The sequence below is a fragment of the Tachysurus fulvidraco genome, chromosome 12 (assembly GCF_022655615.1).
Source record: "Tachysurus fulvidraco isolate hzauxx_2018 chromosome 12, HZAU_PFXX_2.0, whole genome shotgun sequence".
In the NCBI taxonomy this organism is placed as follows: domain Eukaryota; kingdom Metazoa; phylum Chordata; class Actinopteri; order Siluriformes; family Bagridae; genus Tachysurus; species Tachysurus fulvidraco.
The window spans coordinates 4022753-4050174 of record NC_062529.1 but is presented as its reverse complement, the minus strand read 5'-3'; the positions used below and the strand labels follow the sequence as shown (position 1 = coordinate 4050174).

General features: G+C 37.5%; 3 protein-coding genes across 10 annotated transcripts; 2 read left to right on the top strand and 1 right to left on the bottom strand.

The window, feature by feature from the left end:
* Window positions 1-2246: 2246 nt before the first annotated feature.
* On the top strand, window positions 2247-5856 carry ccdc28a (coiled-coil domain containing 28A). Of its 3 annotated transcripts, none has more exons than XM_027159859.2 (6): window positions 2247-2382; window positions 3136-3342; window positions 4371-4528; window positions 4626-4780; window positions 4978-5000; window positions 5150-5856. In XM_027159859.2, exons 2-6 carry the CDS (start codon window positions 3143-3145, stop codon window positions 5205-5207), a joined length of 594 nt encoding a protein of 197 aa, XP_027015660.1. In that variant the 5' UTR covers window positions 2247-2382; window positions 3136-3142; the 3' UTR covers window positions 5208-5856. The 3 variants fall into 3 exon arrangements, with proteins under 3 accessions (XP_027015660.1, XP_027015661.1, XP_027015659.1); XM_027159858.2 differs by lacking the exon at window positions 2247-2382 and adding an exon at window positions 2423-2686; XM_027159860.2 differs by lacking the exons at window positions 2247-2382; window positions 4978-5000 and adding an exon at window positions 2414-2686 and having other exon boundaries at window positions 5105-5856.
* A 2926-nt stretch (window positions 5857-8782) lies between these two features.
* On the top strand, window positions 8783-17987 carry LOC113651211 (epithelial cell-transforming sequence 2 oncogene-like). 6 transcript variants are annotated; one of them, XM_027159974.2, is made up of 21 exons: window positions 8783-9157; window positions 9248-9351; window positions 9855-10017; window positions 10233-10485; window positions 10633-10754; window positions 10854-10954; window positions 11090-11174; window positions 11577-11745; window positions 11876-12004; window positions 12093-12185; window positions 12454-12630; window positions 12817-12920; window positions 13006-13125; window positions 13950-14155; window positions 14450-14597; window positions 14758-14831; window positions 14912-15068; window positions 15421-15486; window positions 15640-15728; window positions 16562-16734; window positions 17558-17987. In XM_027159974.2, exons 1-21 carry the CDS (start codon window positions 9023-9025, stop codon window positions 17683-17685), a joined length of 2796 nt encoding a protein of 931 aa, XP_027015775.1. In that variant the 5' UTR covers window positions 8783-9022; the 3' UTR covers window positions 17686-17987. The 6 variants fall into 6 exon arrangements, with proteins under 6 accessions (XP_027015775.1, XP_027015774.1, XP_047677707.1 ...); XM_027159973.2 differs by having other exon boundaries at window positions 8784-9157; window positions 9239-9351; XM_047821751.1 differs by having other exon boundaries at window positions 9016-9157; window positions 9239-9351; window positions 9985-10017.
* On the bottom strand, window positions 17833-25088 carry zgc:162964 (uncharacterized protein LOC560569 homolog). Its single transcript, XM_027159978.2, has 8 exons — window positions 24779-25088; window positions 22794-22935; window positions 22505-22645; window positions 22112-22219; window positions 21338-21509; window positions 20466-20607; window positions 19933-20208; window positions 17833-19353 (listed from the first exon to the last, which is right to left on the bottom strand). Exons 1-8 carry the CDS (start codon window positions 24960-24962, stop codon window positions 19124-19126), a joined length of 1395 nt encoding a protein of 464 aa, XP_027015779.2. The 5' UTR covers window positions 24963-25088; the 3' UTR covers window positions 17833-19123.
* Window positions 25089-27422: the final 2334 nt, after the last annotated feature.

Here is a 27422-nt window from a genome sequence, read left to right as displayed (position 1 = left end):
TACTAATGTTGAATACACTTTTACTTTACCGCAATATGATCAGTTATTAGCACACATGATAGTAGGTAACTACATGCTAAGGCTAACTTTTTCTGTGTTAATGATAAAATAATGTTATGTACTTTCTCGGTGGACACAGAAAGAACATGAAGAGAAACCCTAACCAGGCAGTAACCTGAGCTCAGGATTGACACAGGGACCCTAGTGATGTGGCGAGATTTCAAATAAGGAGATCTATTTTGGATAGGACACATTGTATTGTGATACCAATCTCATACAATGGTTATTGCATACTGAAGACAGTATATATGCAAAATTGTGTCTTGATAGTCAAAAATAGAAAACAGCTTAATATTCATTTGCACATTGTACAATCAAGGTATTATGAACATGCCATTATGAATGACATCAACCAATAAAAAGGCAGCAACAAAAATCGTAATCAAAAGAGGTCCATCTACAGGAACTATGAATAAATTATGACAAAAGGTTATTATATGTGATAATAAAATCATAAAAATAAAACCATAACTTTTATTTATATAAACACGTGAAGAACACTTGTACACTTGTACATCTGCTGTTGTGGCCCATCTACATCAAGGTTTGGTGTGGTCTTCTGCTCCCCATTGTTGTAAAGACTGCCTTATATGAGATCTTATATGAGAGCTTATATGAGATCAAGAGTTTCTGAAATATTCTAACCAGCCCATCTGGCACCAACAAACATGTGCCAACACTTTCCCCCCATTCTGATGTTTTACATTCACATTATTCAACACTCTTGACCTGTGTCTGTAAAATTTTGTGTTGTGCTGCTGCCATATGATTGGCTGACTGGATAAATGCATAAATAAATATAAGGTGTGGATGTAGTCCTAATTAAGTAAAAGTGAACTGTGAGTGTATAAGACACATGTAAATGTGCTTTACCAATAATGTGTGAACAGTGCATACAAAAAAACAAGAAAAAAACAGGAACAAATGGAGATGCAGGTGAATATTAACTGAAGCTATTGACCTGCATCTTTATTTGTTCCTGTTTTTTTCTTGTTTTTTTGTATTGTACTGCTCACACATTATTGGTAAAGCACAAAATGGAGATGCAGGTCAATAGCTTCAGTTAATATTCACATAAAACTTGAAAAAATGTGATCCCATTAACTCTGACTTTGGCCTCGCTCTTGATGCCAGATCTGCTGATGTTATTATATCAGAAACTGCTGATCACACAGAACAGCCACCTTGTTGATGGAAGAGGTCAGAGGAGAATGACTACAATACACTGACTCAAATAACCACTCTTTACAACAGTAGTGAGCAGAACCACACTGAACACATTGAATATCATTTGATATGATATTAAATATCACATTTACATATTTATGATTCGGTGATTCTGATTTCTGAACATAATTTGAAGATAATGTATTCTCATATTTATTACACATGACAAGTGGAGTGGTGTTGCTGTGGTTTAGGTACTGAGCTTGGACTACTATTTGTGTGGAGTTTCTGTTCACATAGCTTTCCTCTGGGTTCTCCAGTTTCTTCCCACACCCCCAAAACATGGCAAGATGTGGACTATCTAAGATAAATTACTTCTATAAGTGTGTTAGTGTGCGTTTCGCTTTAGGCTTCATATCCAGAACGACACTGATCAGGTTACTGGAAGTGATTGAGGTTATTTGACCCAAATGAAGACTAATCGTTGCAAACATAATTATCTGTCTCAGATACCAAAGTCAAGATCCAAAGCTTCACGCAAGGATGTCAACTTTTGAAGACAGGCAAGAGTGACATAGTTTAAATATAATTTCCAAAACTTAATATTTGAATTTAACAAAACATATTAAATTATACAATGTATTGCTGGTGGTTAATAGCCTTATTTCTCTGAGATTTAATTTATTATAAATTCATTATTTTATAAAATGTCATAAAACCGGGGCCGCTTGGCACCATCTCAGGGCCCCCAGTTTGAGAACCACTGGCCTAGACTACTTGTTTTGAGCAGGTGTTGTCAGTGAACAGGCTGTAAAACTGTAGAACTGATGCTGATTATCTGGGAAACATCTCTAACAGCAGTCAAAAATGTCATTGTTTGTGTCAAACAATTTGTGAATTTGTTGTAACATGAGATCATGACTTACTCTGCGCTCAAAGTGACGCTCACAGCTCCAGTATTTTTCATTGGTTGTTGCGTTACAATAATGCTATTTTCTGATTGGCTATTGTGTAGCCTCTCTGTTATTTGATTGGCTGATAAGTGGCAGGTTCGACTTAGAACTCCAAGGGAGACGCGCTTGTTTCCTGCCCGTTTCCATAGAGACAGCGGTGCGGAAAGATATATTTTGGGCGCTGCGGCATACTAAATATATGGTAAATAGCAAGTTTTTCTGCGTGAGAAATACAAGCGTGATAAAAGACCGAAATGAGTGACTGTCACTCTCAATACGTCACACTTGACAGCCCTGTATTTGTTTTTTTATTTATTTTTATTTTATTTTCGAATTGAAAAGAAACGGACGTGACGTCACGCACCACAACAAGGAAGTGGCGTTTGTAAACTTTCTAATTAATCCGACGTTACTTGCGTAAGGTTTCTAGAAATGGATTTCACGAAATAATATATCCATTAAATACATAAATATATAGACTTTAAGGGAGAAATCTACATCTGCAGGTAAATTCTCACTCTTATCTGTTATGGTGCTCGTGTCATGATTTGTTTGCTAACTGACGTGTAGCTTTCTGTACACAAACGATGTGAAGTAGAAAATAGCTAAAGATTTTTAGCAGATTTCTTTACTGACAGATTTAGTGAATCTTTATTATTGAATTATTATATTTAAACAGTTTGTTTTGCTCGATAAATAATAGCAGGCTGAAAACTGAAGCCTGGGTCCATTTATTTCACTCCAGTTGTGAGCAGAACATCAGTATATAAGAAAGCCCTGTTATTACACTTACACTGTTCAGAGATAAGCACAAATGGACTTATTTTCTACTCAATTGAACATTAACATTGACTGACTGACTGATTCTAAACACTTTGTGTGGTTGTATGATGTTTACCCATCAGTCTGTTCATCCTTTAACCTGGTTTATTCTCTTAATTTTGCCATTATGCAGTATTTGGATGTTAGGCTTGGGCAGAATGGAGGAGAGAAAGATGAAACGAAAAAGTCCAAGACCTTCAACCAACCAGGTTGCGCCTCCAATCGCTGTCCGAAAGAACCTCAACCCCAGCAGGACTTTAGGGTTCACTGGCACTGGCACCGGCACCGGCACTGGCACTGGCACTGGCACACGTTCACAACAGAAGACTAAATTACGCAGGTGAGCAGAAATCAAAATGTATTTAAATAATTTGGATTGAAATTAACATTTAACTGCATTCTCATGGCCAAGGCATTGGATCATAAGACTTTCCCAGGAATACGGGGCATGAGGTGGGAATACAACCTGAATGGGATTCCAGTCCATCACTGAACACCATGCATACATTCACACACTCAGTTAAACTTCTGAGGTATTTTGGGGTGTACGAAGAAACCGGAGAAAATCAGCAAAACCCGTGTGGGCACGGGAAAAACATGCTTCTGTAAATTAGTGGTTATTAGTAGTTATTAATATAGATCTGTCTGTTATAGCATAAACTAATTACTATTAATAAATCATACAATCAGACCCTGCTTGTAACCAAATCCCATGGCCAAGCTGAGTGTTTTTATTCAGGGTGAATTCAGATGCCTAATGTACTGGTGTGGTATCATATGTAATGCTTTTTTGTACATGATTTTCTGGATTTAGTTCCCTCTTTGCTGTTATGATAACCTTAACTCATTTGGGAGGACTTTCCACTAGATTTTGGAGCATGGTTGTGGGGAATTGTGTCCATGCAACAACAAGAGATCAGACAATGTTGGATGAAGTGCCCTGTTGTGCAGCCAGCATTTGTAATTAATTGCAAATGTGTTCAATGGGATTGAAGTCATGAGTCTATGCAGGTGACTTGAGCTCTTCCAATCCATCCTTGGCAAACCATGTCTTCATGGACCCCACTTTGTGCTTTCTTTGGATCCCTTAGTTCTAGTAAAGAGAAATTTGAATGATGTGTGCTTTAAGCAATTGCTTTGTGGTAACTGTTTGGGAAGACCCACATAAGGGTGTGATGGTCTGGTGTCTACATACATTTGGCAGTATATTGTATGTCATATAGAGCATGTGCAGCATTCAGCATCCCAGCTGTTGTGAGGAAAAGTCTAAGGCAATTGCAACAGGTTGTGACTTCATGTAAAATAAGCAGTAAACTGCTCAAAGCATAATTTCAGAAACACAGACTGACTGCTCTCCTTTATTTGCAGAGGTGTGAAAGATAAGCCAATGCTACAGAGTCAGTTGAGTAACCAGGCTGGATCTAAACAGCATTCGTTCCTCACAGACGTGTCAGATGTGCAGGAGATGGAGAAAGGTTTGCTTAGCCTCCTCAATGACTTCCACTCTGGAAAACTTCAGGCCTTTGGTAAGCTGGCACTTTAAACTGCAATGATATCTTGATATGTTGACACCATAATTCCCCCTAAAGAGAGAAAAATGTATCTTTTTCTTCTTTGCCCAAGGTAATGAATGTTCTATTGATCAAATGGAGCATGTTCGAGAGATGCAGGAGAAACTGGCTCGATTGCACTTTGACCTGAATGCAGAAGTGGATGACATGCCTGTGGACCAGCGCAAGCTTGCCTGTGATACCAATATGGACAAACTTCTACTAAATGTAAGGGCTAATAATTTGTTTGTAAAACTATTTTTAATAGTTGTGAGTCTAAAATCTTTGGAATTTATACCTAAATGTCTTGAGAGAAATATAAGGAATCGTATATCATGATTTTTGTATATAAGGAACAATATAAGGATTTATAAGACAAAGCTGCATTTTACTGTTTAATCTTATGTTGATATTGTTTTTCTCAGTTGGAAGAGTTGAGTTCTTCAATGTATCCTTTTTTAAGTCGATCTATATGAAAAGACAACAATCAGGAATTAATCATTGCATCAAATCCTAGCTATGTTAGTTAACTGTTGTTGATGTATGTCTTAGCTGCTCTTACAGACTTTTGAAAATTCCTCAACCATGAATCTCCAGACAAAAGTTAAACCTGGCTGATAACCAAGAAACCCCAAAATCATCCTCCAACATATGAAATGTTGTGGTCCTGCTGGCCATCGCAGAGCTGTTCCAACATCTGTTACAGAGAAACAGCATATCAAACAGTATTGTTGCATTTCATGAACTGTCTTAAATGCCACATAACCCCATATTTTATTACATTTTTCAACTAATGTCTTACCTATATGACTTTATGACCAGTCTATTTCTGTTTTTTCATAAATCAGAATGTTGGATCTTAAATATTGCCTTATAGCTGTGCAATACGAGAACATTTGCAATATGCATATCGCTATTCACTTTATTTAATATTATATACTTTATATAATATTATACTATATTTCTAATTTTTTTATTTTTTTTTCATAAAGATTTTAAATATTTTAATTGAACACTGTGTTTTGACATTGTTAACAGAAAGGCAAGAGTCTGGGAGCTCTGTTGTTTTTAGTAAAGCCAAGGAGTATTCGCCTTAATGCAATGTTTGAGAGTATGCAGAGGAACAGGTTGTGTGACTCGGACCGCTTGGTAAAATAATTTTTAAATATAACACAGTCTATTCTACAAATGTATTTTATTTAAAAGTGGAGTGGTCTTCATTTCTAATATAATCGGTTGAATTCTGGTGGTTTGTATATTGGTTTTCTTGATGTCATCAATAAAGTTTAGTTACTTCTAACTAATATGGGCTTTCTCAGCCACTTACAACCTTTCAATTTGTTTTTCACATCTTTCAGGTTATTTAAAAATAAAAAACAGATTATTGCACCTTTAAAATAACATAGTTTAGCTGTACATGAAACATCAGGAAAGACATGCAATAGTTCTATAAAAATCGTCATTTTTTTGCACTATCAAACTGAATATCAGTGTGCATGAGATTCTTGTGCATATATTTTTAGTTTATTGGATCACTTACAACTTTAGAGGTTGGGGTCAGAGTGCCCGTGGTGCAGTGGGGTTAAAGGGTGGCAGCTTAGCAGTACTGGGGCTTGATACACGGTAAACAACCCAGAGCGTACATGCTTAAGCCATTGCTGCTCCTAATTAGTGTCGTAACTATAATATACATTTATGAATTCGTATGAAGCCCATATTCCACAGTGATACATAAGCTGTTTATTATTTCTAGTGATTTTAACCTGTTTAAATGTTACATACACAGTCACTATTCCGAGGTCTATATATTTCTGACCACTAGGGGTCTGTAGAGGACTTCTAGGAATTACAAAACTCAGGTGGTTGATGTACAGATTTTTTTTTTAACAAGTTTGTGAGGCTTCTTCCCTATTTTAAGTACATATTTAACTGAGATAAGATAATCCTTTATTCGTCCCACAGCAGGGAAATTTGCAGAGTTAGAGCTTCAAAGGTTGAGCACATAAAGAAAAAGATAATATGAAGGCAAGGTGACTTGAAATTCTAAGCAATATTATATAGAGTCTTAAAAAGACTTAACATAAAAGATAACCAACTAAATAAGTATATAAATATACAACAATAATACTAATAATACTAATTTTCAATCTGTTATAAAGGTATACAAAGTATATAGAAGACTATACTACTAATAATACTAATAATAACAAACAATTGTTATAAATATATAAAAATCTATAAAATATACACAGGATAATGGTAGAGCCTTGATTTTAGCAATCTTTTTGCAAGTTGTTTGCCCTGTAGTTTAATTATTAAGGCAGAAAAGAAAACCTGACACATTTTATGTACTGCAGAAAGAACCATGCTGTGTAACAAAGGCAGTGGCCAATGTTGTCAGAGCAAACATCATGGATGTCTTGTTGGCACTTATTTTCAGGATTCACTAGTAGAGTGAGCACATGACCAATCCTGATAGGTGTCTTGTTGATAGACTATTAAGTGTTTCTACAACATATAGTCTATATTTAATCAGATACACAGTTGTTTCTTTCAGTGAATGTCAAAAGATGTAAGATGTAAGCACCAAGCCATATTCACTATATTCTTTGATGACTGCTGGATAAACATCAGCAATTTTTCTTTCGTCTTACTTTGTTTTTTTGGACACCTATATAGCTCTAAGGTGCTAATATCATTTTAATTTAGTGACAGATTTTCATAATCATCCCACTATCACCTACAGCTGTTTGTGCTTGGGATTGTGCATGCATTAATTCACACACTCATTCATTCACTCCTTGGGGAAATTTAGAGTAGCAGATCCACCATCTGCATGCAGTGAGGACAGCAAAACTCAGAAGGAAACAGAAACAAACATGAAAAGGACATGCACAAGCCTGCACAGACAATAAACTGAGTTTAGGATTAAACTGAAATCCCTAGAGCTGTAAGGCAGCAGTGTTACACTCTATGAAATATATTAAGCAAACAAATTAATTTGAATGGGTTTAGAACAAACAAAATGGAACACTTTGATTTCTGCCAAACAATTTTGCCAAGAATTCTGATGTGATTTATAGTCTTTAATGCCACACAGTATGTTTTTACTGTTCAGACAAATGTTTAAACTGCTTTGCCAAGGACTGGCTTGCACAGAGCTCTGGCCTCAACCCCAATGAACACCATTGGGATGAATTAGAAAACCAAATGCAACAGCAGGTCAACAGGCGGACCTCACCAACGCCATTGTGGCTGGATGGATACAAATCCCCATAGTGTATTTTGTAGAAAGCCTTTCCAGATGAGTGGGGATAATTAATCCAGGTATTGAACAATGTTTTACACATGCAATTCGAGAAGAAATTAGTATAGTTCTTGATCAATGAAAATGTGTTTATCAAATTGCAAATAGGTAACTACCGGGATGTGGTAGTCTAGTGGTTGTGAGTTCAATTCCCATGTCCACCAGGCTGCCACTGCTGGAGGTGAGATTAAAAATAAAACGCACTGAATATTTGTGTCTGCTAAATGCTGGAATTCTAAACTTGCCTTCAGTCATTCTTGAAGAATCTATATTTAGAATATGATATAAACATGTTTTCCCTTTCCCAAACTTAGACACCCCAATATATCTGACTTCATAGTATGCCACAAGTATGATGGTCTTGTCAGATTTGAGATTGAGCAGTTTATGCAATATCTGTGCAACACCCCACAATTTCTACCTTTTTTAAATGCAAAAAAGTCGACTCTTATTGGTGAATCGAATCTATTTGTCTGACTCACCAAATCTCTGTTAGATTTTCGTAGTAAAAAGCACATCTGCATACCAATATATATTTATACATTTATTTATTATATTATTATTATATTATATATTTATATTATTTATATATATATATATATATATATATATATATATATATATATATATATATATATATATATATATATATAGGTATGCATATATGGGTATGCATATGTGTAAAATAAATAATATATTTTACACATACTTTTACACACACACACACACACACACATTTTGTCATTTCAAGTTGGTGTGTGTGTGTGTGTATGTGTTTGTGTGTGTGTGTGTGTGTAAAAGTGAAAAATATATTATTTATTTTACACATATGCATACCTAAATATATTTATATATATTTATTTATTTTACACATATGCATACCTAAATATATTTATATATATTTATTTATTTTACACATATACATACCTAAATATATTTACTTTACAGACGTCAAGAAGTATCTGTAAACTATAAACGATGACGCAATAAAAACTTCCCAGTCTGACTTTTTGTTACTCCGTTGCTTAGGAAACGGACTAGTAAAGTGCGCGAGGACTCAGGGGTAGTCACCGAACTACCCACCAAGGCAGCGCAACTAATACAAAGATTGCATTATCTGTTGATGCTGCTCGATACACGCGAATGCAAGAGTGTAAACAAAAATGACAGCTTACAAGTCCCGGCGCTCCCCAAGTGTCCAACAACTAGCGCTCAATCAAACCGAGTCATGTTCTGAAGCTGCAGCTACGCGCTTTAGTGCATGGACACCTATAACTAACAAACTTTCCAACCAGCAGGTAAGTTAAACAAAATTTACTAACAATAATCAAACTAGTTATTTCTAGGTAAGATTATGAATGTGACATCAAATTGCACAGCTTTTTCAGGAGAGAACGACTCTTATTCTCCACTGGTTTGACTTATGGACGGATGTGCAGAGGAAACATTTGCTTCAGCTGTTGTTAAGAAGATGTTCCAAATCTCAGCTCAAGTAAATCAATCCACACTTCTAAACTACATGGTCAGAATATGTGTACACACACACACACACACACACACACACACACACACACACACACACACACACACACACACACACACACACACACACACACACAGTATATATCGCAAACGTGCTTCATCATGACAATGCCCGTGTGCACAAAGTGGGGTAAAGTTTGCAAGGTTGGAGGGAACACTAATGCCCTGACCTCAACCCCACTGAACACATTTGGGATGAATTGGAACATTGATTGCGTGGCAGTTTTTCTTAACTCACGTCATCAATGAACTATTCAGTTTTTTCCCCCTAAATTCAGTGAAAGCTATCAGAAGAGTGTTGACTGTTAAAATAGCCAAGGGAAGGACCAACTCTATATTAATATTATTAATTATTATTTTCTGGATGCTCAGCTGTCCACATACGTTTGGCCATATACATATACTTTTAAGGTGTTGCTAAATGTAAACATTCTCATCTCTTTTTAATCTTAGATCCATTAACGACTACTTTATTAAAGCTGCTCCTATTACAAGACTGGACTTTACCACTGTGCTGCCGCGCATACTTTCTTTGTATATTCTGTCCTTTTTGAGCCCAATGGACTTATGTGCTGCTGCTCAGGTCTGCTGGCACTGGAGGTTTCTATCAGAGCAGGTGACTAACTATAATGTTATATGTTAGTTTCTAAAACACTTTAAAAAGGATGCATTTCAGACAATAACCTAAAAACCACTTGTATCCCCTGCAATATTTAGTGCTAGCATAAATAGGAGTTCTCTTATTTAAAAAAAGAAAAAAAGAAACATTATCAAGTGTCATAAAGAATACCAGTGTGCTACTACTGCAATTTTCTCTCTGCTGTTCTTCAGGATTGCTTGTGGTCTCCAAAGTGTATTCGACAGGGTTGGTTCCTTACCTATGGACCTTCAGAAAAGGAATATGGTGCCTGGAAGAAACACTATGTTGCCTGTGCATGCACACTGGACTTTTTGTCCCCATGGGAAGCAGCGGACATCTATGGTACCCTGAATGAAACTTTGCCAGAAGCAGAAGAGGAGGAACAGAAACGAACAGAATGTCAAATCAGACGAACCATCTGCGAGAGGATTGTGGAGCATAAAAGTAAGCTGAAGGCATTTCTTATTATAATAACATTTCCTGATAAGGTAAAACACCAAATACAATGGTTTTTTGGGTTTTTTTTGCATATGTTAAGTAATTTCAAAAGACTAGTTGGTGTTGGTTGGGAATTAAAGCTTTTCTCAACAGAAGCTGATTTGAAGAGCAGGAGGGCTTGGTTAACTAACTCAAAAGGAACATATTCAAGCAGTATCCAACAGAAATCCAGCCTGCTGCCTTTGAGTCGTACTAGCAGTCTTGTCCAACTTGGGGTAAGATTCCACAAGCATGTACTGTACCACAACCATATATTGCAAAATTGAGTGTTACACAGCACACAAGCCCATGCAGATAATATACTTACTTTGAAGGATAAGTGCCGATTAGAGAACACGAAGCATCAGAGACTTCAGCTAAATTCAACCATTGAGACATCATGTGCTTCCAGCTCCATGAAAACTTTAGCAATGAGGTCAGAAATACCATCAGCTCACCCACTATTCAATACTATTTTTTTATACTATAAAAGCCATTTTATACTATTGTATAATTCCCAATCTTTATAAAAAAAATCTTTAGTTGTCTCAATGTGTGTGGTTTTTTGCAGTTCACACTTAAACTCATACACCAGCTCCACCAATTACGCTCCACCCCACCTGCTACTTTTGTCCTCCAGACTTCCTGCTTATGAGGTAAAAACTGTTCTAGAAAAACTGCATGTCTTTCATAGGAATCACACTTATCATTCATTGGCAGAAAGTAGCATTTGTGCCTCATAGTTCTAGGGTTCCCGGTTGCAATTCTGAGTATTGCTTACTGTTCTCTTTGTATCCAATGTGTTGACTGTTTACATCCCAAAATCATGCAATAGATAGATTGGCTATGCTAAATGAATTGCCCCTTGGGTATGAAAATGTATGTGCACAGTACCTTAGTTAGTTTAGGGTGTATTGCAAACTCGCGCCCGATGTTTGTACAGTAGGCTCTGAATCCACTGTGGCCCTGACCAGGATAGAACAGTTACTGATGATAAATCCATAAATATAATAATATGGTCTTCTATCCACAATGACTTTGTCTTACTTCTTTTTCAGATGGTGTTATGTGGAGCCCTGGTCAATGTGGTGCCATTGTTATATGACTACAGTGGAACAACTTTAGAGGCTCTTCTCTGTTTGGCTGAGAGAGCTATGAAGGGCAGAATGATACAGAGTATTGGCATCATAGCTGAAGGAAACTCTGAAGAGATTCACCTAATAGAAGGTGCTATATGTCTAGTTCTAACAGATAACACAGTTATTATGTCAAGAAAGGCAAGATGCTTAACTAAGTAGCTAAAGGAGCTAGTATAGTTCTGTTGTTAAGTGCTGTTGTTGTTGCTCATTGCTCACAGGACTGAGCATCACAGAGAAGAGCATCTTAAAGCCTGATGTGAGGGCATTTTGGGAAAAGCTCTGTGGCTGGGTTTTACCTGCATCAGAAGCAGGGTCTCTCAACATTTTTGTGCCTCTGGCTGCTTCTGGTCAGTCTTCACAAACTTCTAACCGTGTTTTGCAAACCTCATGCACAATTTTGTGTTTACCATAATAGCTTAAAATGTCTCTTTACAGTTGCGGGGATGGATCTAATAAGCAAACTATCGTCTCTGACTGGTTTGAGCATCAGGGCACCCACGGGAATCTGCACCGGCTCCTACCAGCACAGTAAGTAACAACGTGAAACAAGATGAGAACAGTGTAAAGCTGCATCAACACAACAAATCCTCCCTAATATATTTATAACCCTATTATCTGGTGGTACCCAGAGAAGAATAGACTTCCATTTAAATCTGGTTCCTCTCAAGGCTCTTCCTCATGTCCATGTCAACTTAATATCCAGACTTGCTTATTAGAGACCTTAATCTACATCCAGATTTCTGTAATTCTGCATGTTGAGATGCAGGTTTAAAATCTTTATTTGTATCTGTGTCAGTTCTGAGTGAGTGGTTAGGGAATGGTGACTTTCCTCCGCTGCTATACTTGAATGAAGGATCCTTGGGTTCATGGTGCAGGCAGGCAGAATGGATAGAACAGACATTAAAGGTCCTACGGAAACAACTCGAACCGAAGCTGCAGCGCCTGAGTTACGAGACAAGGGGTCGGACACTTGGTAAGATTCAACCTATAAGAGACAACCTGCTGAACATCATATATTCCGGTTGTTAATCTCAATAAATGTGATTTTAAATTCATTTCTTTGGGATTTAAGTTCCATCTGTGCTGTATTATGATTGAAAAGAATCATGCTCTATGAGTATAATTTGAAATATAGAATTGCCATATATTGGTCCTACAGGTCTTTTCCTTTGGGATCATATAAACTTGCCTGTTTTAAAGCTTAAACCAGAAGTTATGCAAGTAGTAATGGAGGGTCTTGTGGCACTTATGAAAGACACAACAGTAAGTAGATAGTCTTTATGTATAGTATATATTCAATACATTTTACGAATCATTTATCTGATGTCCTGGTTATAACATGTTGTAGGATAATTCACTGGAATTCCTGGGAAAATTCCTACTGAGGAACAGTGTGGATGGTACTGGGATAAAATCTGAGCTATTAACAGAGAGTGCTTCATGCAGCTCTAACCACAAGGTCCCTAAGGTATGTGCAAATGTGTTTCGGTGGAAATGTTTTGACATTTTCTACTACACAAGGTTCTGAAAATTAAATAGCTCTCTTGATATAGCAAGTGTTTCTGTTGTCTGAGGCATACACACACAAAAACAAATTATCGTCAGCCGGTGTTGCCAGGTTTTAGCAAAATCCCCAACCCAACTCAATCTCAAAAAACACATGAAAGACTTGAATCTATTCTAGACTTTATTTCTGTCTCCCAATCTTTCCTTCTAATAGAAATGTACAAGGTATGTTCTGTGCATTATAGACACGCTGTTTATACTTTGTTTGTTTTAGCTATAAAACATGATCTTGATCACTTGTGTACAGAGTATTTTATATAAAAAAGAAAAACTGGCAACTTTGATGCTCCTCGTCCTCTGAAAATGTTTACAGAGCGAGCATGGGGCATGGGGTGATTCCTGTCTGTGTGGTCCACTGTTAGCCTTTAACGCAGCACTCATTTTCAACTAAGCAACATTTTTTAATTATTATTTTTCTGTTTTATTTTAAAAGTTTTTATGAGCCTTCATTTTGAAGGCTCAAAGCGTATAGGTGGAGAACCTCAATTTTGGTCAAAACAAAAATCCAGTGAGATTTTCAGTGTCTGTGTGTGCGTGTGTGTACCGCCGACTTTAATAAGAACAACTACACACTTCATTCATTCCTGCATTTATGTAATCAGCCACAGGACAATGCATACAATCCAGCAGATGCAAGGTCAAGAGCTTAGAATGTGTTAGAAGGTGTTAAATAAGTCCCAATTTAGAATTAGTACAATTTAATATAGTATCTCTCTGTTCATTTAGATGTTCTTAGGTGAAGCAGACCGGCGCAGTGGGGTGTTTATGGAGCTGCTGAACAGTGAGAAAGCTTACGTGCGTCTCCTAAAGGCTTTACACAGCGTGTACTACATTCCACTCCGAGCAGCTCTGGACTCCAACCGAGCTATAATTAGCTCTGCCAATCTTGTGATGCTCTTTAATCCCATACTGGACATCCTGGAAGTCAATAAGTAAAAAAATTAACATTGTAAATGACATTATGGTGACATTACGACATCTGGTATTTAGGATGCTTTACACTACAGTTTTGTTTATACGTAATGCCGGTAGTTTGAAACCCATGCAAATATTAAGAATTTGGCTAGACCTGAAAGCTTTATGCGAAAATATGAGGCTACAAATAGACTTTAACATTGAATATTGAAACACCATGTATACATTTTAGCCAGAATATTATCTCTAATTTACTCCCTTATTTTTTTTTTTGCATAATCCTATTTTTTTATTTAATGTGTGGATGATAGTCTTTTTCTGCAGGACCTTACAGAGAGGGCAGAGGAATGGAGTCCTATGCAGTGTGTCGGTGACGTGTTTGTCCGATTCTGTGCCAAGCTACGGGCGTACACTAATTTCTTCAACAACTACACCACTGCTATCAGGACCATAGATAAGGTGGGAAAGCACTCTGTGGCTCTGGGTGAATAAAAATACCTTTGAATAGACTTTTAGGTAGCTTAAGAACTTCTCATCCATGAGCTCTTCAATTATTAGCATGATTTCAAATCTACACAATCAACAACCTTATATCTGGTTGTTGCTTCTTCCTTTGCAGTGCAAAGAGATGCTTCCTGTATTCCGAGCCTTTATAAAGAGACACAACAAGACTCTTGCTACTAGGATGTTAAGGTAATGCTGAAATGAGTCTAATTTTAGAACCAGAAAGCCCTCAACTACAGCCTCAGCCTTTGTACATATTCTGCATCCAGTCTCCAGGAGCTATTTCTAAGTCCGTCTACACGGGTGGAGGAGTATGTGAATTTGCTCCAGTCTTTGAAGCTACACACACCACCTCAACACCCTGATCACCAGCACATATCGTCTGCCTTAAACACATTACAGAATTATAGGAACTTTATCCATAAGGTATTCCATCCATCCATCCATCCATCCATCCATCCATGCATCCGTCCGTCCGTCTGTCTGTCTGTCTGTCTGTCTGTCTGTCTGTCTGTCTGTCTGTTTGTCTGTCTGTCTGTCTGTCTATTTACACCATCATACATTTGAGTCAAGCATTTGCTGTGTCTACTCCTAACGTTGGATTAGAAAATGTTGAGTGACCAACCAGCATACAAATTGCACAAACATCACAAATTCTCCAATCTAAATCTATAATGTGCTTCAGGGTGGAATATTCCTTTAAGTATATAAATAAATTCTAAGAAAAAAAAACTTTGAATTAAAAAATACTAACATCTTTTACTGCTCTTTTTGTCAGTTGAAAAAAAGTTTAAACCAGGAGGAGAAAATGCTGGAAGTGCAGAGGATCATTCAGAGCTGCCCAGTGAGTTGCACTATTATAATTATTTATGAAGGGGATCAGGTTCTTCTGGATTAATGAAGCAGTTCATTGTTCTGCAGTTGAAGCAAAGAACACATGACAATCATGCTTTGACAGAAATATGCTGAAATACAACTATTGACCTGATTGTGTTAGAATCTACAGGAGAGAGGCCGATATCTGATCACCATGCAGGATGTAGCGTTACTGAGTTGCCTTAATGAAGACATTACTCTATCACTCAGGTACAACTACCTCCTTCTTTACACAGATCAGGTAACAGACACACTCAAGACACATCGGTGTTGATTTCATTCCGTCTTCTCTTCCCAAAATCCTAAGAAGCATCATGGCATCCTTATGTATGTTTCTAAAAATGAAAGCCTCGAGCACAAAAGATTATATCGCAGTATACCAGTAATCAGATGTATATATCAGTAAAGTTTCCGATCCATACGGATGCCCTACCCCTGGTTAGAGTCTCGTCGATTTGTGGTTACCTCTGCTGGGATAGATCTTCATGGACAGCCTGTGACTTATGTGTATATTTCTGTGTATAGAACCCCTTTGAGACTATCACGCAGTCTGAACCAGGAAAGAATTAGTGTTACTTCTGTAATAAACTCAGAAATTACTTATTAGTTCCTCATGCGCTCTTGGTCGCACAGTTCCACTGGGCTACAAACTTTTGTAGAAAGGAGATTATTTACATTTACATTATTTCCTGTCCAGTGTCACCCATATGAGGATGAGGTTCCCTTCTGAGTCTGGTTCCTCTCAAAGTTTCTTCCTCATATCCTCTCAGGGAGTTTTTCCTTGCCACCGTCACCTCAGGCTTGTTCATTAGGGATAGATGTTAGAGATAAATATAAATTTTATCTTAAACTTTACTATTTTTATTCTGTTTCTATATTCCGTAAAGTTTCTTTGAGGCAAAGTCAATTTTTAAAAGTGCTATACAAATAAATTGAATAGAATTGAATTAATATCAATATATTTCAATCAGTAATTTCAATATGTAAGTCAGTTTCCTAGGTTTGCCTAAAAGTCTAAAAGACGAAATCTCTCTTCTTGTCAGGATGTACGAGTGTGTTAAGGATCTGGGATTGTTTTTGTTCAACGATGTTGTGGTGCTGACTGAGAAAAGAGAGACTCATGTGCCATTCAGTCTGGCAGTGAACACATCACACACTTTCCTGGCCTCTGTAAGCTTGCACAGCCTCAGCGTCTCTGACATAGTGGACACAAAGTGTGAGTATTGTATTGTGTATATAATGGAATCAGATACAGTTTCAGTTTTACAGTTTATAACTGTTGTCACACAACATTGAAATGAAATGATGGACCGCAGCATAGCGGATAGATTACATGTAGCTTGCTAACTCAATTGCATCAGAGAGAAGGTCGAAATCTTGCCAGCAAGTTTTGTAGGACATCTGATTTAAGTCCTGTTCTGCATGTTGTTACTCATTCTTGTTAAATGGAAAAATGAACTGTTTCCCATTAATGGTTTCAATTGGAACACAAATACAGCTTTGACACGAAACAAACACAGATACAAGTAGCAACAATGGCATCCTTGGAATGTAGCTAAAACCTCTCATTAATAGTAATGATCATAAATTAGATCATTTGACATTCAATATTTAAAGAATCTAAAGGCATTGTGTTAATTATGAGTCTCATTACCTGAACTAAAAGATAGTCAGTGTTGACTGATCTCTGTTGGCTGGTAATCACCAAAAAGGAGCATAATTAAGGGTGTAAACTGGAGCATAATTGACACAGGGTGTGGAGGACAGCATTCCTTTGCTGTTAAAATGTGGTGTCAGCTATATCATCAAGAAAGAAGGGCCAGTTATTATTGTCTAGATCTATATCCAAACAAGCCTGATTATATTTCTTGGTTTTTGCACAGATATTATGACCTTTTGCTCTTTTAAACCTTTTAACACAATATCCAGAAAGCAATAATTATATGTTGTTTCTTTTTCTAATTCTTTTATTTATTTATTTATTTATTTATTTATTTATTTGTTTGTTTGTTTGTTTGTTTGTTTGTTTTGTGGCCCAGACGTGCAGAATTCTTTCATCCTGGAGAGCCCGAATCGCCTGTGGATCTGTGCTACAGACAGAGAGGAGGATAAGATCAGGTGGCTGTCTGTTTTAAGCAGTGCTATGAATGCAGCTAAACGCGATTAAAGCAGCCGTAGGCGAGAACATCAAAGACAACATCTTGAGCAATAACATCTTCATCCAAATGCATGGATTCAGTGGTTCAAGACGGAGTCAGTGGCTTCAACGGTTAAATATACTCCTGTTTGCAAGACAAAGTAAAACATACAGGTGTACTGATAACCATTAAGATTTATTTGCATAGAGAAAATTCTAAAGATATTAATGTGCAGATTACAAATTTTGATTTATTACAAATTTTGAAAATCACTGTTTGGACCTTTTAACCATTAAAATAAATTACAATAAAGTACAACAAACTTCAATCATTTAACAGAACATTTGTGTTGGAATCATAGAAACCATAATTACAGGTCAGTGTGTAAGAACATTAAAAATATACATAAAAAAAAAAATGAAGGAATGCTGGTGAGAAATTTCTGTTGTAGGTTGTCAATGTGTCATTTTGTCAATATTTAATGTAAACGATTTAAGGAAAGGGCTACTGTAGTTACTGTAACTAGGACTGTCAAGGAATACTGTAGATCGGTGTTATGGAACCGAGATGATAAAATGATGTAGTAAGATAAGGTGCCTTGTATTATATCATCTACACAAGTCCATAATATTGAAGTGGGCAGAAAATCAATATTTGTCCATCCATGTTCTGTAGCACATATCCTGCTCAGGGTTGTATGGAACGTGAAGCTTATCCCAGGGAATGTGGGACACAATGCAGGGGACACCCTGGACCTGGTGCCAACCCATCACAGGGCACAAAATGCTCATGCACCCATTTACACACTACAGACAATTCAGAGATCACAATCAGCCTACAATGCATGGCCATAAGAGTTTGTTAGAGACTATACCCGAAAAAATGGTATTATGAAGTCCAAGGATCTATGAGGACAAAATACTCGATCAGGATTTGGTGTAAAAAAATAAAATCTCTATCATTAAGATGGAAACAATATGAAACACAACCTAGTGTGGTTCTCTATAATAAATAATTTGGTATCATTTGGGTCATTAATTTTGATTATTCTGATTATTTCTAGCACTGGGTGTTTTTTTTTTTTTTTTTAGCGCTTAAAAAACCATAACTTCTGGAGTATTTTTCCATCCATAATTATTCAAACAATCATTTAAATAGCACTTCAAGATATATTGCTTTCTTCATGGTGGTTATGTTTAAAGCATGGTTCTGTATTGTGTAAAGCACGATATGTTTAGCCTTCAGTAAACAAAGCAGCTAAGACCTTTGACCCTAGATTTCGGTCACAGCCTGTTCATTAAAAAGTTAAGCACAGTTTAAGCCAGAAGCCAACCTGCACACAATGTAGAGTTTGTGTGAGCGTCTGAACGTTTTGGAAGCCTATTATTAACATATTATTTCAGTAAAAAACATAAACGTGTGTGAGAAGTTCAATGCTCTGGCTAGCTTATCAGACTAGGTGTGTCTCTAATAAATCTGACTGGTGTAGTAGACTCTGTAATAGACAACCTTTGACCTCCAGAGCGAATAAGAATTGTCAAATCTGAGCAAGTAAACTCCTTGGCTTGGGTACTGGTGACTGCCTGCGTATACGCTCTCGTGGCTGTCCCGCCGAAAGAGCGGAACCACCTCGCTAACCCGAGGGACCACACTTCCTGTTTTCTTCTCAGACTTTAGATTTGCCTCTTCAGCTTGGCCTGCATTGGAAGAATCACAGATAGATACGGGTAGAAAAATAATGATAAATAGTACACACAACCATATATATTACAGACAAATTAAATAATCTAGCACTCTACGATTTGCATGTTTGGGGATCATGGTACTGTAAGTGAATTCTGGTTGGTCAATTAATAAATAAAACAATAACGATATGTAGCGTGATAGTCACGTGATCGATATCAATAAAAAATGTGTTCAATAAAACGTTCGATATTTTTTATTCTTCGTCGGAAGGAAACCGAGGTTGCAAAGCAAGTTTGGTTGCATTAACAAAGGCACTCACTCTGTGGTAACCTAGCAAAGTAGGGAGTGACATGCTAACAGCCAATCATGTAACAGTATCACGTTTGGTTGCGCCATATTGTTGTCTCGTGCTGGTCTGCTGGATTCCTTATTTTAAATGGGTCATAAAAAATATCAATAATTATCGATATCGCCTGAAATGAAACACTGATATTGTGATACAGTTTTCAGCCATATCACCCAGCCGTACAATCTACCTAGTTGCTGTACTCTATAAACCTTAAAAATTCAATCGAATGTCTTTTTCCTACCTGTTTCTCTCTTTTCAGATACAGACTCCACAACCTTCTCAGTTCCCACACCATTTACTGTGTTTGGCCATTCAAAGTACAAGCCAAAGGCAATGTCATGGTAATCAGTTGCGAATTCCCAAAAGAACATAGATCCATCAGCATGGGTGGGGATGTGCACGGTTAGCACTTCGCCTCTCCCAACAGTGATCACAGACTCTGCATCCTGCTTGGTCTTCGCTTTGAATTCGTTTACCTGAGGCATTGTCCACATGGAGGGTGCCATGATGGGAAATTCTGCATTAGACAGGAAGGAGGAAGGTGTTATGTTTAAAGCGAAGCTAAGCATGGATCTGCTGTGGTTGTGCTAGTTTCATTTCATCACACTTTAATTCTTATCATCATTCTTAGCCTTTTTCAGGTATGGAATCTTAATACCTACCTATAATACCTATACACATACAGATAAAATAAAAAAGGTTTATTACAGATAAAACACCAGACATGATTGTGCATTTTCGTGTGCTAGATAAAAAGTATAATTTTACACATACCTCCTGGGTTGCTTTCTATGAATAAATGACATTGTTTGGGGTTCGCGTCAGACATTTCCCTCTGTGATGAGTCTGAAGGGTTGATCGGATTCGTAATTGAAGCCATGTCATTTGAAGCTGGTGATGGAGCTTCATCCTTGTCCTGTACACACACACACACACGTTCACATTTGTCTTTCATGCAACGAACTTCTATTGGCATAAATATTAATGCAGCCATTTAGTACCATGCTAAGTCTAAATCTACCCAGAACCTTAACCAAAAAACAAAAGGAAATACTTCTGGTACTTCGGTTTTTTAAAATTTAAACCAAAAAACTGTATGGGGATTAGTCAAATGTTTCCATATGTCCCAAATCTCTTATATATTCCTATTCTTGTGGTCCTCAGCAAAATATTAAAACATAAATTACCTAGTAAACACACATTTAATGGGTCATAAGTCTAGTTTAACAAGTTTATTTTTTTTACATTTAGTAGATACTCTGATGTGTTTACCAGATTTACAAAGACATTTATAGAAGATGTTCAGAGTGTAAGACTTCAAGTTTAATCTGAATGATTAAACCTGATATGAGATCCATAACCTAGCAAACTATAAACTTGTTTTTGTTTAGTTCCAGGTTTATATTTTGAATAGCAGTGAAGCAGGTTTTGAACATTTAATACACATAATACTAGGAGATAATATTGGTGTGTTTAGAATACATGAATGGAGCTTTCAGACCATGTTTTTTTTATTAGTTATATCTGTTATGAAATGCCTTAGAGCGTAGCTAGAGCGGATCAGTAAAGGGAAGTATGCCTAGGGTGGACAGCTGCGTAGCTTACAGTATGTCGGTGCACCTCAATGGCAAACAAAAATAATGAACCTGTTTGACTTGGTGTGTATGGTGTGCTTGCTGTATACACTCTTGATAATGTGTCTCTTGAGGCTGTTGGATGAGTTGCTGCTGCTGTTCTGAGCTTTTGGAGGTCTTTCCCTCTGCATTCTGCCGGAACTGAACCGGTGTCTGCGCATTCAGAGCAATCGTCATCCGTTGCCTACACACACACACACACACACACACACACACACACACACACACACACACAAATAAGGACCTATTCATTCAGATATTTTGCTGCACGATGCATAAATCAAACCCTTACCTTAGTCTCAATAAGCAAAAGAAAATGGTATTTTTATTTTATTTTACATCAAAGCTGATATGAAGAATGCTCTATTTAAAAAGCCTAAATTTTCTAACAATGTCAAAACTGTCACATATTCCTGTCTATGTGGGGACATTTGGTATCAACTAAGACATAATAACCTGCTCACACACAAATATTAAACCATTGCAAGTCATTTCGGTTGTTGCATTGGACCCATTGTGCACTAATATTTTGTCTGCCAACTGAAACTAAAAAAATGCTTTATCAGTAACCTGAAACGAACAAAAGACCTTCATGACCTGCAATCAGGTTGATGTATATTCAGTAATAGAGCAACTGTCTCTAAACACTAACAGAATAAAACTTACAATTAAAAAGAGCTGTGATTTGGAGCTTTTACTATTAAAATACATAAGCTCTGTACCTCTAGCGAATTAGCTGAAAGGAAATAGATAAATCTTTTATTTTTCTGACCACTAGTTCCTTACTTCTGCTGGGTGTTTAGTAAGCAATCAGACTCTCGTCTCATCTTCTCCCGTTCTTCTTTCCCCTGTCGCTCTTCTCTTTCCAGCCTTTGACGTTCTTCTTCCTCTCTTCTGAATGTGTACAGAACACAAACAAATTCTTAATGAACAACTCTTAATTCTCAGGAGAACTGATAAGAAGCTGCTTGGTTCAATACTTAATCCAATCATCCTCCAGAGTCTTTTCTGCTTCTACATAATCCATCCTTCCTATTTCCCACTCCTAAAAGCAATCCCTGTTCTACTCACTTTATTTCTGTTAAAATATATTGACACTTATTACATGCGTTCCATCATAATTCATTCAGTAGTGAATTTTTAGAATAGAAAGCTTTTATTTACAAGAATCACACTTACAATTTCCTCTCATGTTCCTCCTTCTCGATCTTATGAGATGTGACATATGCAGAAAACAGACTACAGCAGTTGTACAGAAGCTTCACAAACTCCTCCATGGCATCCTCCTTTGCTGTGCTACCCAGCTCTGCCCATTTCTTTCTGCCAATACAGTGTTTTTCTTATTTAAAGTACATGAGACAATGTCTCAAACAAGTCTAAATGTCATCTGGACAGATTCTGTTTTGCATAAACATACAAATGTTTTTGCTTATAAGCTCAGAGCTGCTTGCATTGTCACATAAAATACCTTCTGTCATTTCCCAGGACGTCAAAGAACCCAATCTCGGGGCAAAACTTTGGATTATAAGGTCCGAGTAAGACTTGTTTCTGAAGTGCAACAAATAGCAGGTTTTCTTCATATGTTGGATTAAAAGCCTTGCCATTCATTTCTGCAAAAAAAATATAAAAAAAATACGGTTAACATACATTAAGTGTATTAATGGATAAACACAAACATTGTATGTGGAGCAAATCTGCATTTCACATACAGCACTAGGTATTTGTTTTTATTCCGATAAGGATCGCCATGCAAACAATCGGTGTGCTCTATGGAGTTAGGGTTTTATTCCCTCCTCCACCCCGAATTTGCATATTCTCCTCCTGCTTCTGGTACACCGGTTTCCTCCACAGTCCAAAGAGATGTGTTGTAGGCAGATTGGCATCTCTAGAGTGTCTGTAGTGTGTGATTGGGTGTGGGAATTTGTGCGATTCTGCCTTATGATGGGTAGGCATCCAATCTAGGGTTCCCCCAGCCTTGTACCCCGAGTTCTCTTGGAAGGGCACCAGGCTTCCCGCCATCTACACTTATTAAACCATCTATACTTTTTTGAATGCATATACATTTAACACCAAATTCACTTTGGTGTACAAACAACATGACATCACTTAATCCAATGCCAGGAGAAAGAACAGCAATTAATGACAAAAACATTGTGAGAGCTGTGAAGAAAACCCCCAAAACAACAGGACCATAACCGGCAACCTCCACAGGGCAGAAGTGAAGAAATCACAATCCACCATTTGAAGAAGGCTTCAGGAGCAGGAATATCAAGATGCAAATCAATCATCAGAAATCATGTACAGTATCAGAAGTATATTGTATATGTCATTCTGTTACACTGTGGAGCTTCTGTCACTAAAACAAATTCCTCCATGTGAAAACATGACTTTCTGATTCTGATTCTGGTTCTGAGGATCAAATTGGAAGTAGAAAAGATGCACAAAAAACTGGATCCAAGATCTAACCCCTACCAAAATGATAGAAAGGCCAAAGTGTGGAGACAGTAAGTCTCTGCTTACATACAAACTCATGAGTCATGCATGGTGTACATAGGTGCCACGGTTTGGGTTTGCATTGCTGCTTCTGGAATGGGATCAATAATCAGAATTGATGTAACTTATCCGATCAATTAGGCGGAATTTTATCATGCAGGAAGGCAACGACCCAACATACAGTGCCAACACAAGAAAGGACTTCATCAGAGGAACATTGTGGAAGGTAGTAGTCTGGCCAGAGTTAATCACCTGATGGCATTTTTCACCTCCTGACGAGGAGACTGAATGAAAAACCCTTGAAAAACAAACAAACAGAAAGACGCCTGGAAAAGTCTCACAAAAGAAGAATGCAACAGGATGGTGATGTCAGTGGGTCACCAGGTCCATCAGTTATAGCACACAAGGGATCAACAGGTCCAGTACTTTTACTCACCAAAACATTGTATAGCCTAGTGGTTAAGGTACTGGATTACCAACACAAAGGTTGTGAGTTTGATTCCTATGTCCACCAGGCTACCACCTGTTGGCCCCTGAGCAAGGCCCTTAATACTCGGTTGTATGGGATGTAAATGTCTTTAGTGGGTAGAAAAGATTACTTGACTTTGTTGGTCCAATACTTTTAGAAGAGACTCTGTGTGGCTGATAGTTTGTGATCCTCCAGGAGTACATTTAAGCAGACACACTTACCCAGAGCAACTTAAAGTATTTCATTTTAATACAACTGAGTGTTAAGGGCCTTGCTCAGGAGCCCAACAGAGGCAGCTAATTAGACATGGGGTTCGAACTCACAACCTTCCGTTTGATAGCCTAGCACCTTAACCACCAGGCTGCCACATGCCCACATGCAGAAAGGAGTAAACGTTTACTAAACTACCACAAAGCAGAAGTCTGATATTAAATCCCACAGTTTACGAAACACAAGAAATGGTTTTCCCAAAAAACTTCAAACTGTGTTACCTTTGAAAAATTTAAGCGCGAGCCCGAATATTCCTTCTAATGAGAAGCCCCAGTAATTCCCGACGTTCCACTTTCTCCTCTCCTCATCTTTCTCAGGTGGATTTTCACTTTCATTTTTATTAGGAATAATGTTGTCGTGTCTGGAAGATCTCCTTACTCCGTTTTCAGGCTCTCGCGCAGCCATGACGCGACACCGCGCACCGACAGTGTGTCACGCGCAGACACAAATATTAACACACGCTCACACACACACACACACACACACACACACACACACACACACACACACACACACACACACACACACACACACACACACACACACACACACACACACACACACACACACACAGTGTTTTGGTCTTCCTTAAAGAAAAAAACAAAAACAGTCCCAGTCCACCCATGAAGTTCACAGCCAATCAAAACCTTCTTGAACAACTCCAGCCAATAAGAAGCCAAACAAACCTCTCTAGTTAACATATTTATGAAATAAATGAATACAGGGGAAGCTTAGAGGCCTTTAACAAAGCATAGATATCAGCATAACTCATAAGTATTGGTAAATTAGTAAGGCTACCGTATATAATCTAAATGGCCCAAAGGATGTGGACACCTGACCATCACATTTATGAGCTTGTTGGATATCGCATTCAAAAATCATTGGCATAAAATGGACTTGGTCCCCACTAAATCTAACCCTAACCCTATGTGCATCTACACCAGACTTCGATATTCCAGGAAAGCATTCCGCAAGGTTTTGGAACGTTTCTGTGAGATTTTTTGCCCATTCAGTCCACAGAGCATTTGTGAAGTCAGGCACTAATTTTGGACGAAAAGGTCTGGAACACACTCAGCGTTACAATTCAATTGGGTTCGGGTCATCTAATGAATACATTGACCCATTAGTTCCTAAGGAGCTCTTGGTAACTATTATAAACATATTGTAGAAAGGACATTATTTACATTTACATTATTTACTGTCCAGTGTCACCCAAATGAGAATGAGGTTCCCTTCTGAGTCTGGTTCCTCTCAAGGTTTCTTCGTCCTATCTTCCCAGGAAGTTTTTTCTTGCTGCGTTGCTGCCATTTCTTTTCTCTCTCTTCTGTAAACCTACTTTGAAAATCTGGGAAATTGTTAAAAGCGCTATACAAATAAATACATTGAATTCACTTGAATCGAATTGAATTAAATACAGTAACCCCCTAATGCATGCACACACATTTGCACCTAAGGCAGTTTCATGCATAAAGGAGGTAGGAGAAAGCAAGATGAACCCCACATAGATAAAAGGAGGACATGTACAGTACAGAAACTAGACAGAGGCACAATAACACAGGCTTAGAATCCATTTTATCCATAAGAGCATTAATGAGGTCAGGTATTAATGTTAGATGAGATGGGCTGAGGTGCAGCCAGTATTCCACCTCATGCAAAACATGTTCAGGTGGGTTGAGGCCAGGGCTTTGTTCTTGTCACTCAAGTTCTTCCACTCCAATCCTGGTTTTATGGTAGGGTTCATTGTCATGCTGTAACAGGTTTGGGCCTGGACTTGTTTCGATAGCTCCTTGGTCTTCATGATGGCTTCCAGGAACAGGAGTAATTATAATTAAGATCATGTGACACTTGAATTGCTCTCCAACTAAATATGTGACTTCTGATGCACCAGAACCAAGATAGGTGTTTCAAAGCATTTTTATTTGTAATTAATTTTGCCTAGAACTAAATGATCATAAAAGTATTATACTGTAAGTGTATAGAAGACTCTTGGCGCTCTCTAGTGGCAGAATGAGATTTATACACAGAAAATTTTATAAATCTAAACTTTGAAAATTTACAGAGGTAAACAACATACTGGACTTATAATAGTTAACCTAAGCATGTCTAACATACTAGTAAACTATGCCACGTGTATATAATATAACCTTGCTCAAATTTAGTTAACCTGCCAACCATATGTATTATACATTTTAATTATTCACAATAGCCTGAATTGAGACACAATATGACACTTTTTGTCTGGATATTAGCTGTTGGGCTAGCAAACGTTGCTACATTATTTAATTATACAAGCTAATATCTAACATCTAGCTTGCTGTCAAAATGAACTAGTTTTAATTTGAGTATCATTTTAGCACAAATAGCTGGCCATTGCTATTAAGTTTGGCTACTGGATGTAAGATACAAATTATTGGGATACATAGATATAAATGAATACTAGTAAAATGTTAAAACTAGCTACAATCCTAAATGTGCAAAATAAGAACTTGGTACATGGGAACGTTCCTTCGCCCTTGTTCACATGTATTTAAGAGAGAAATGGTGGTAACCGTTTTCCATTTCCCCTTTGGTGTCAAGAAAACTACGCATGGACCATGTCCAAAAAACCTATACTGGAAACTATCCCTTTTTATTCACACTCATTCTCTCAATTAGTTTTTCTCTTGGAATAAAAGCAGAATCTCACCATTATGAAAGAGTTTCATCATAATAAAAGCCTTTATTTTTTCTCATATACATTACAGCCCATGGGAACTATTTCTTTTATCAGAGCACAGGGTCAGTGAGGATTAAGGGCCTTGCTGAAGGGCCCAAAGAGGCAGCTTGGCAGTGCAGGGGCTTGAACCCTGATCTTCCAATCAACAA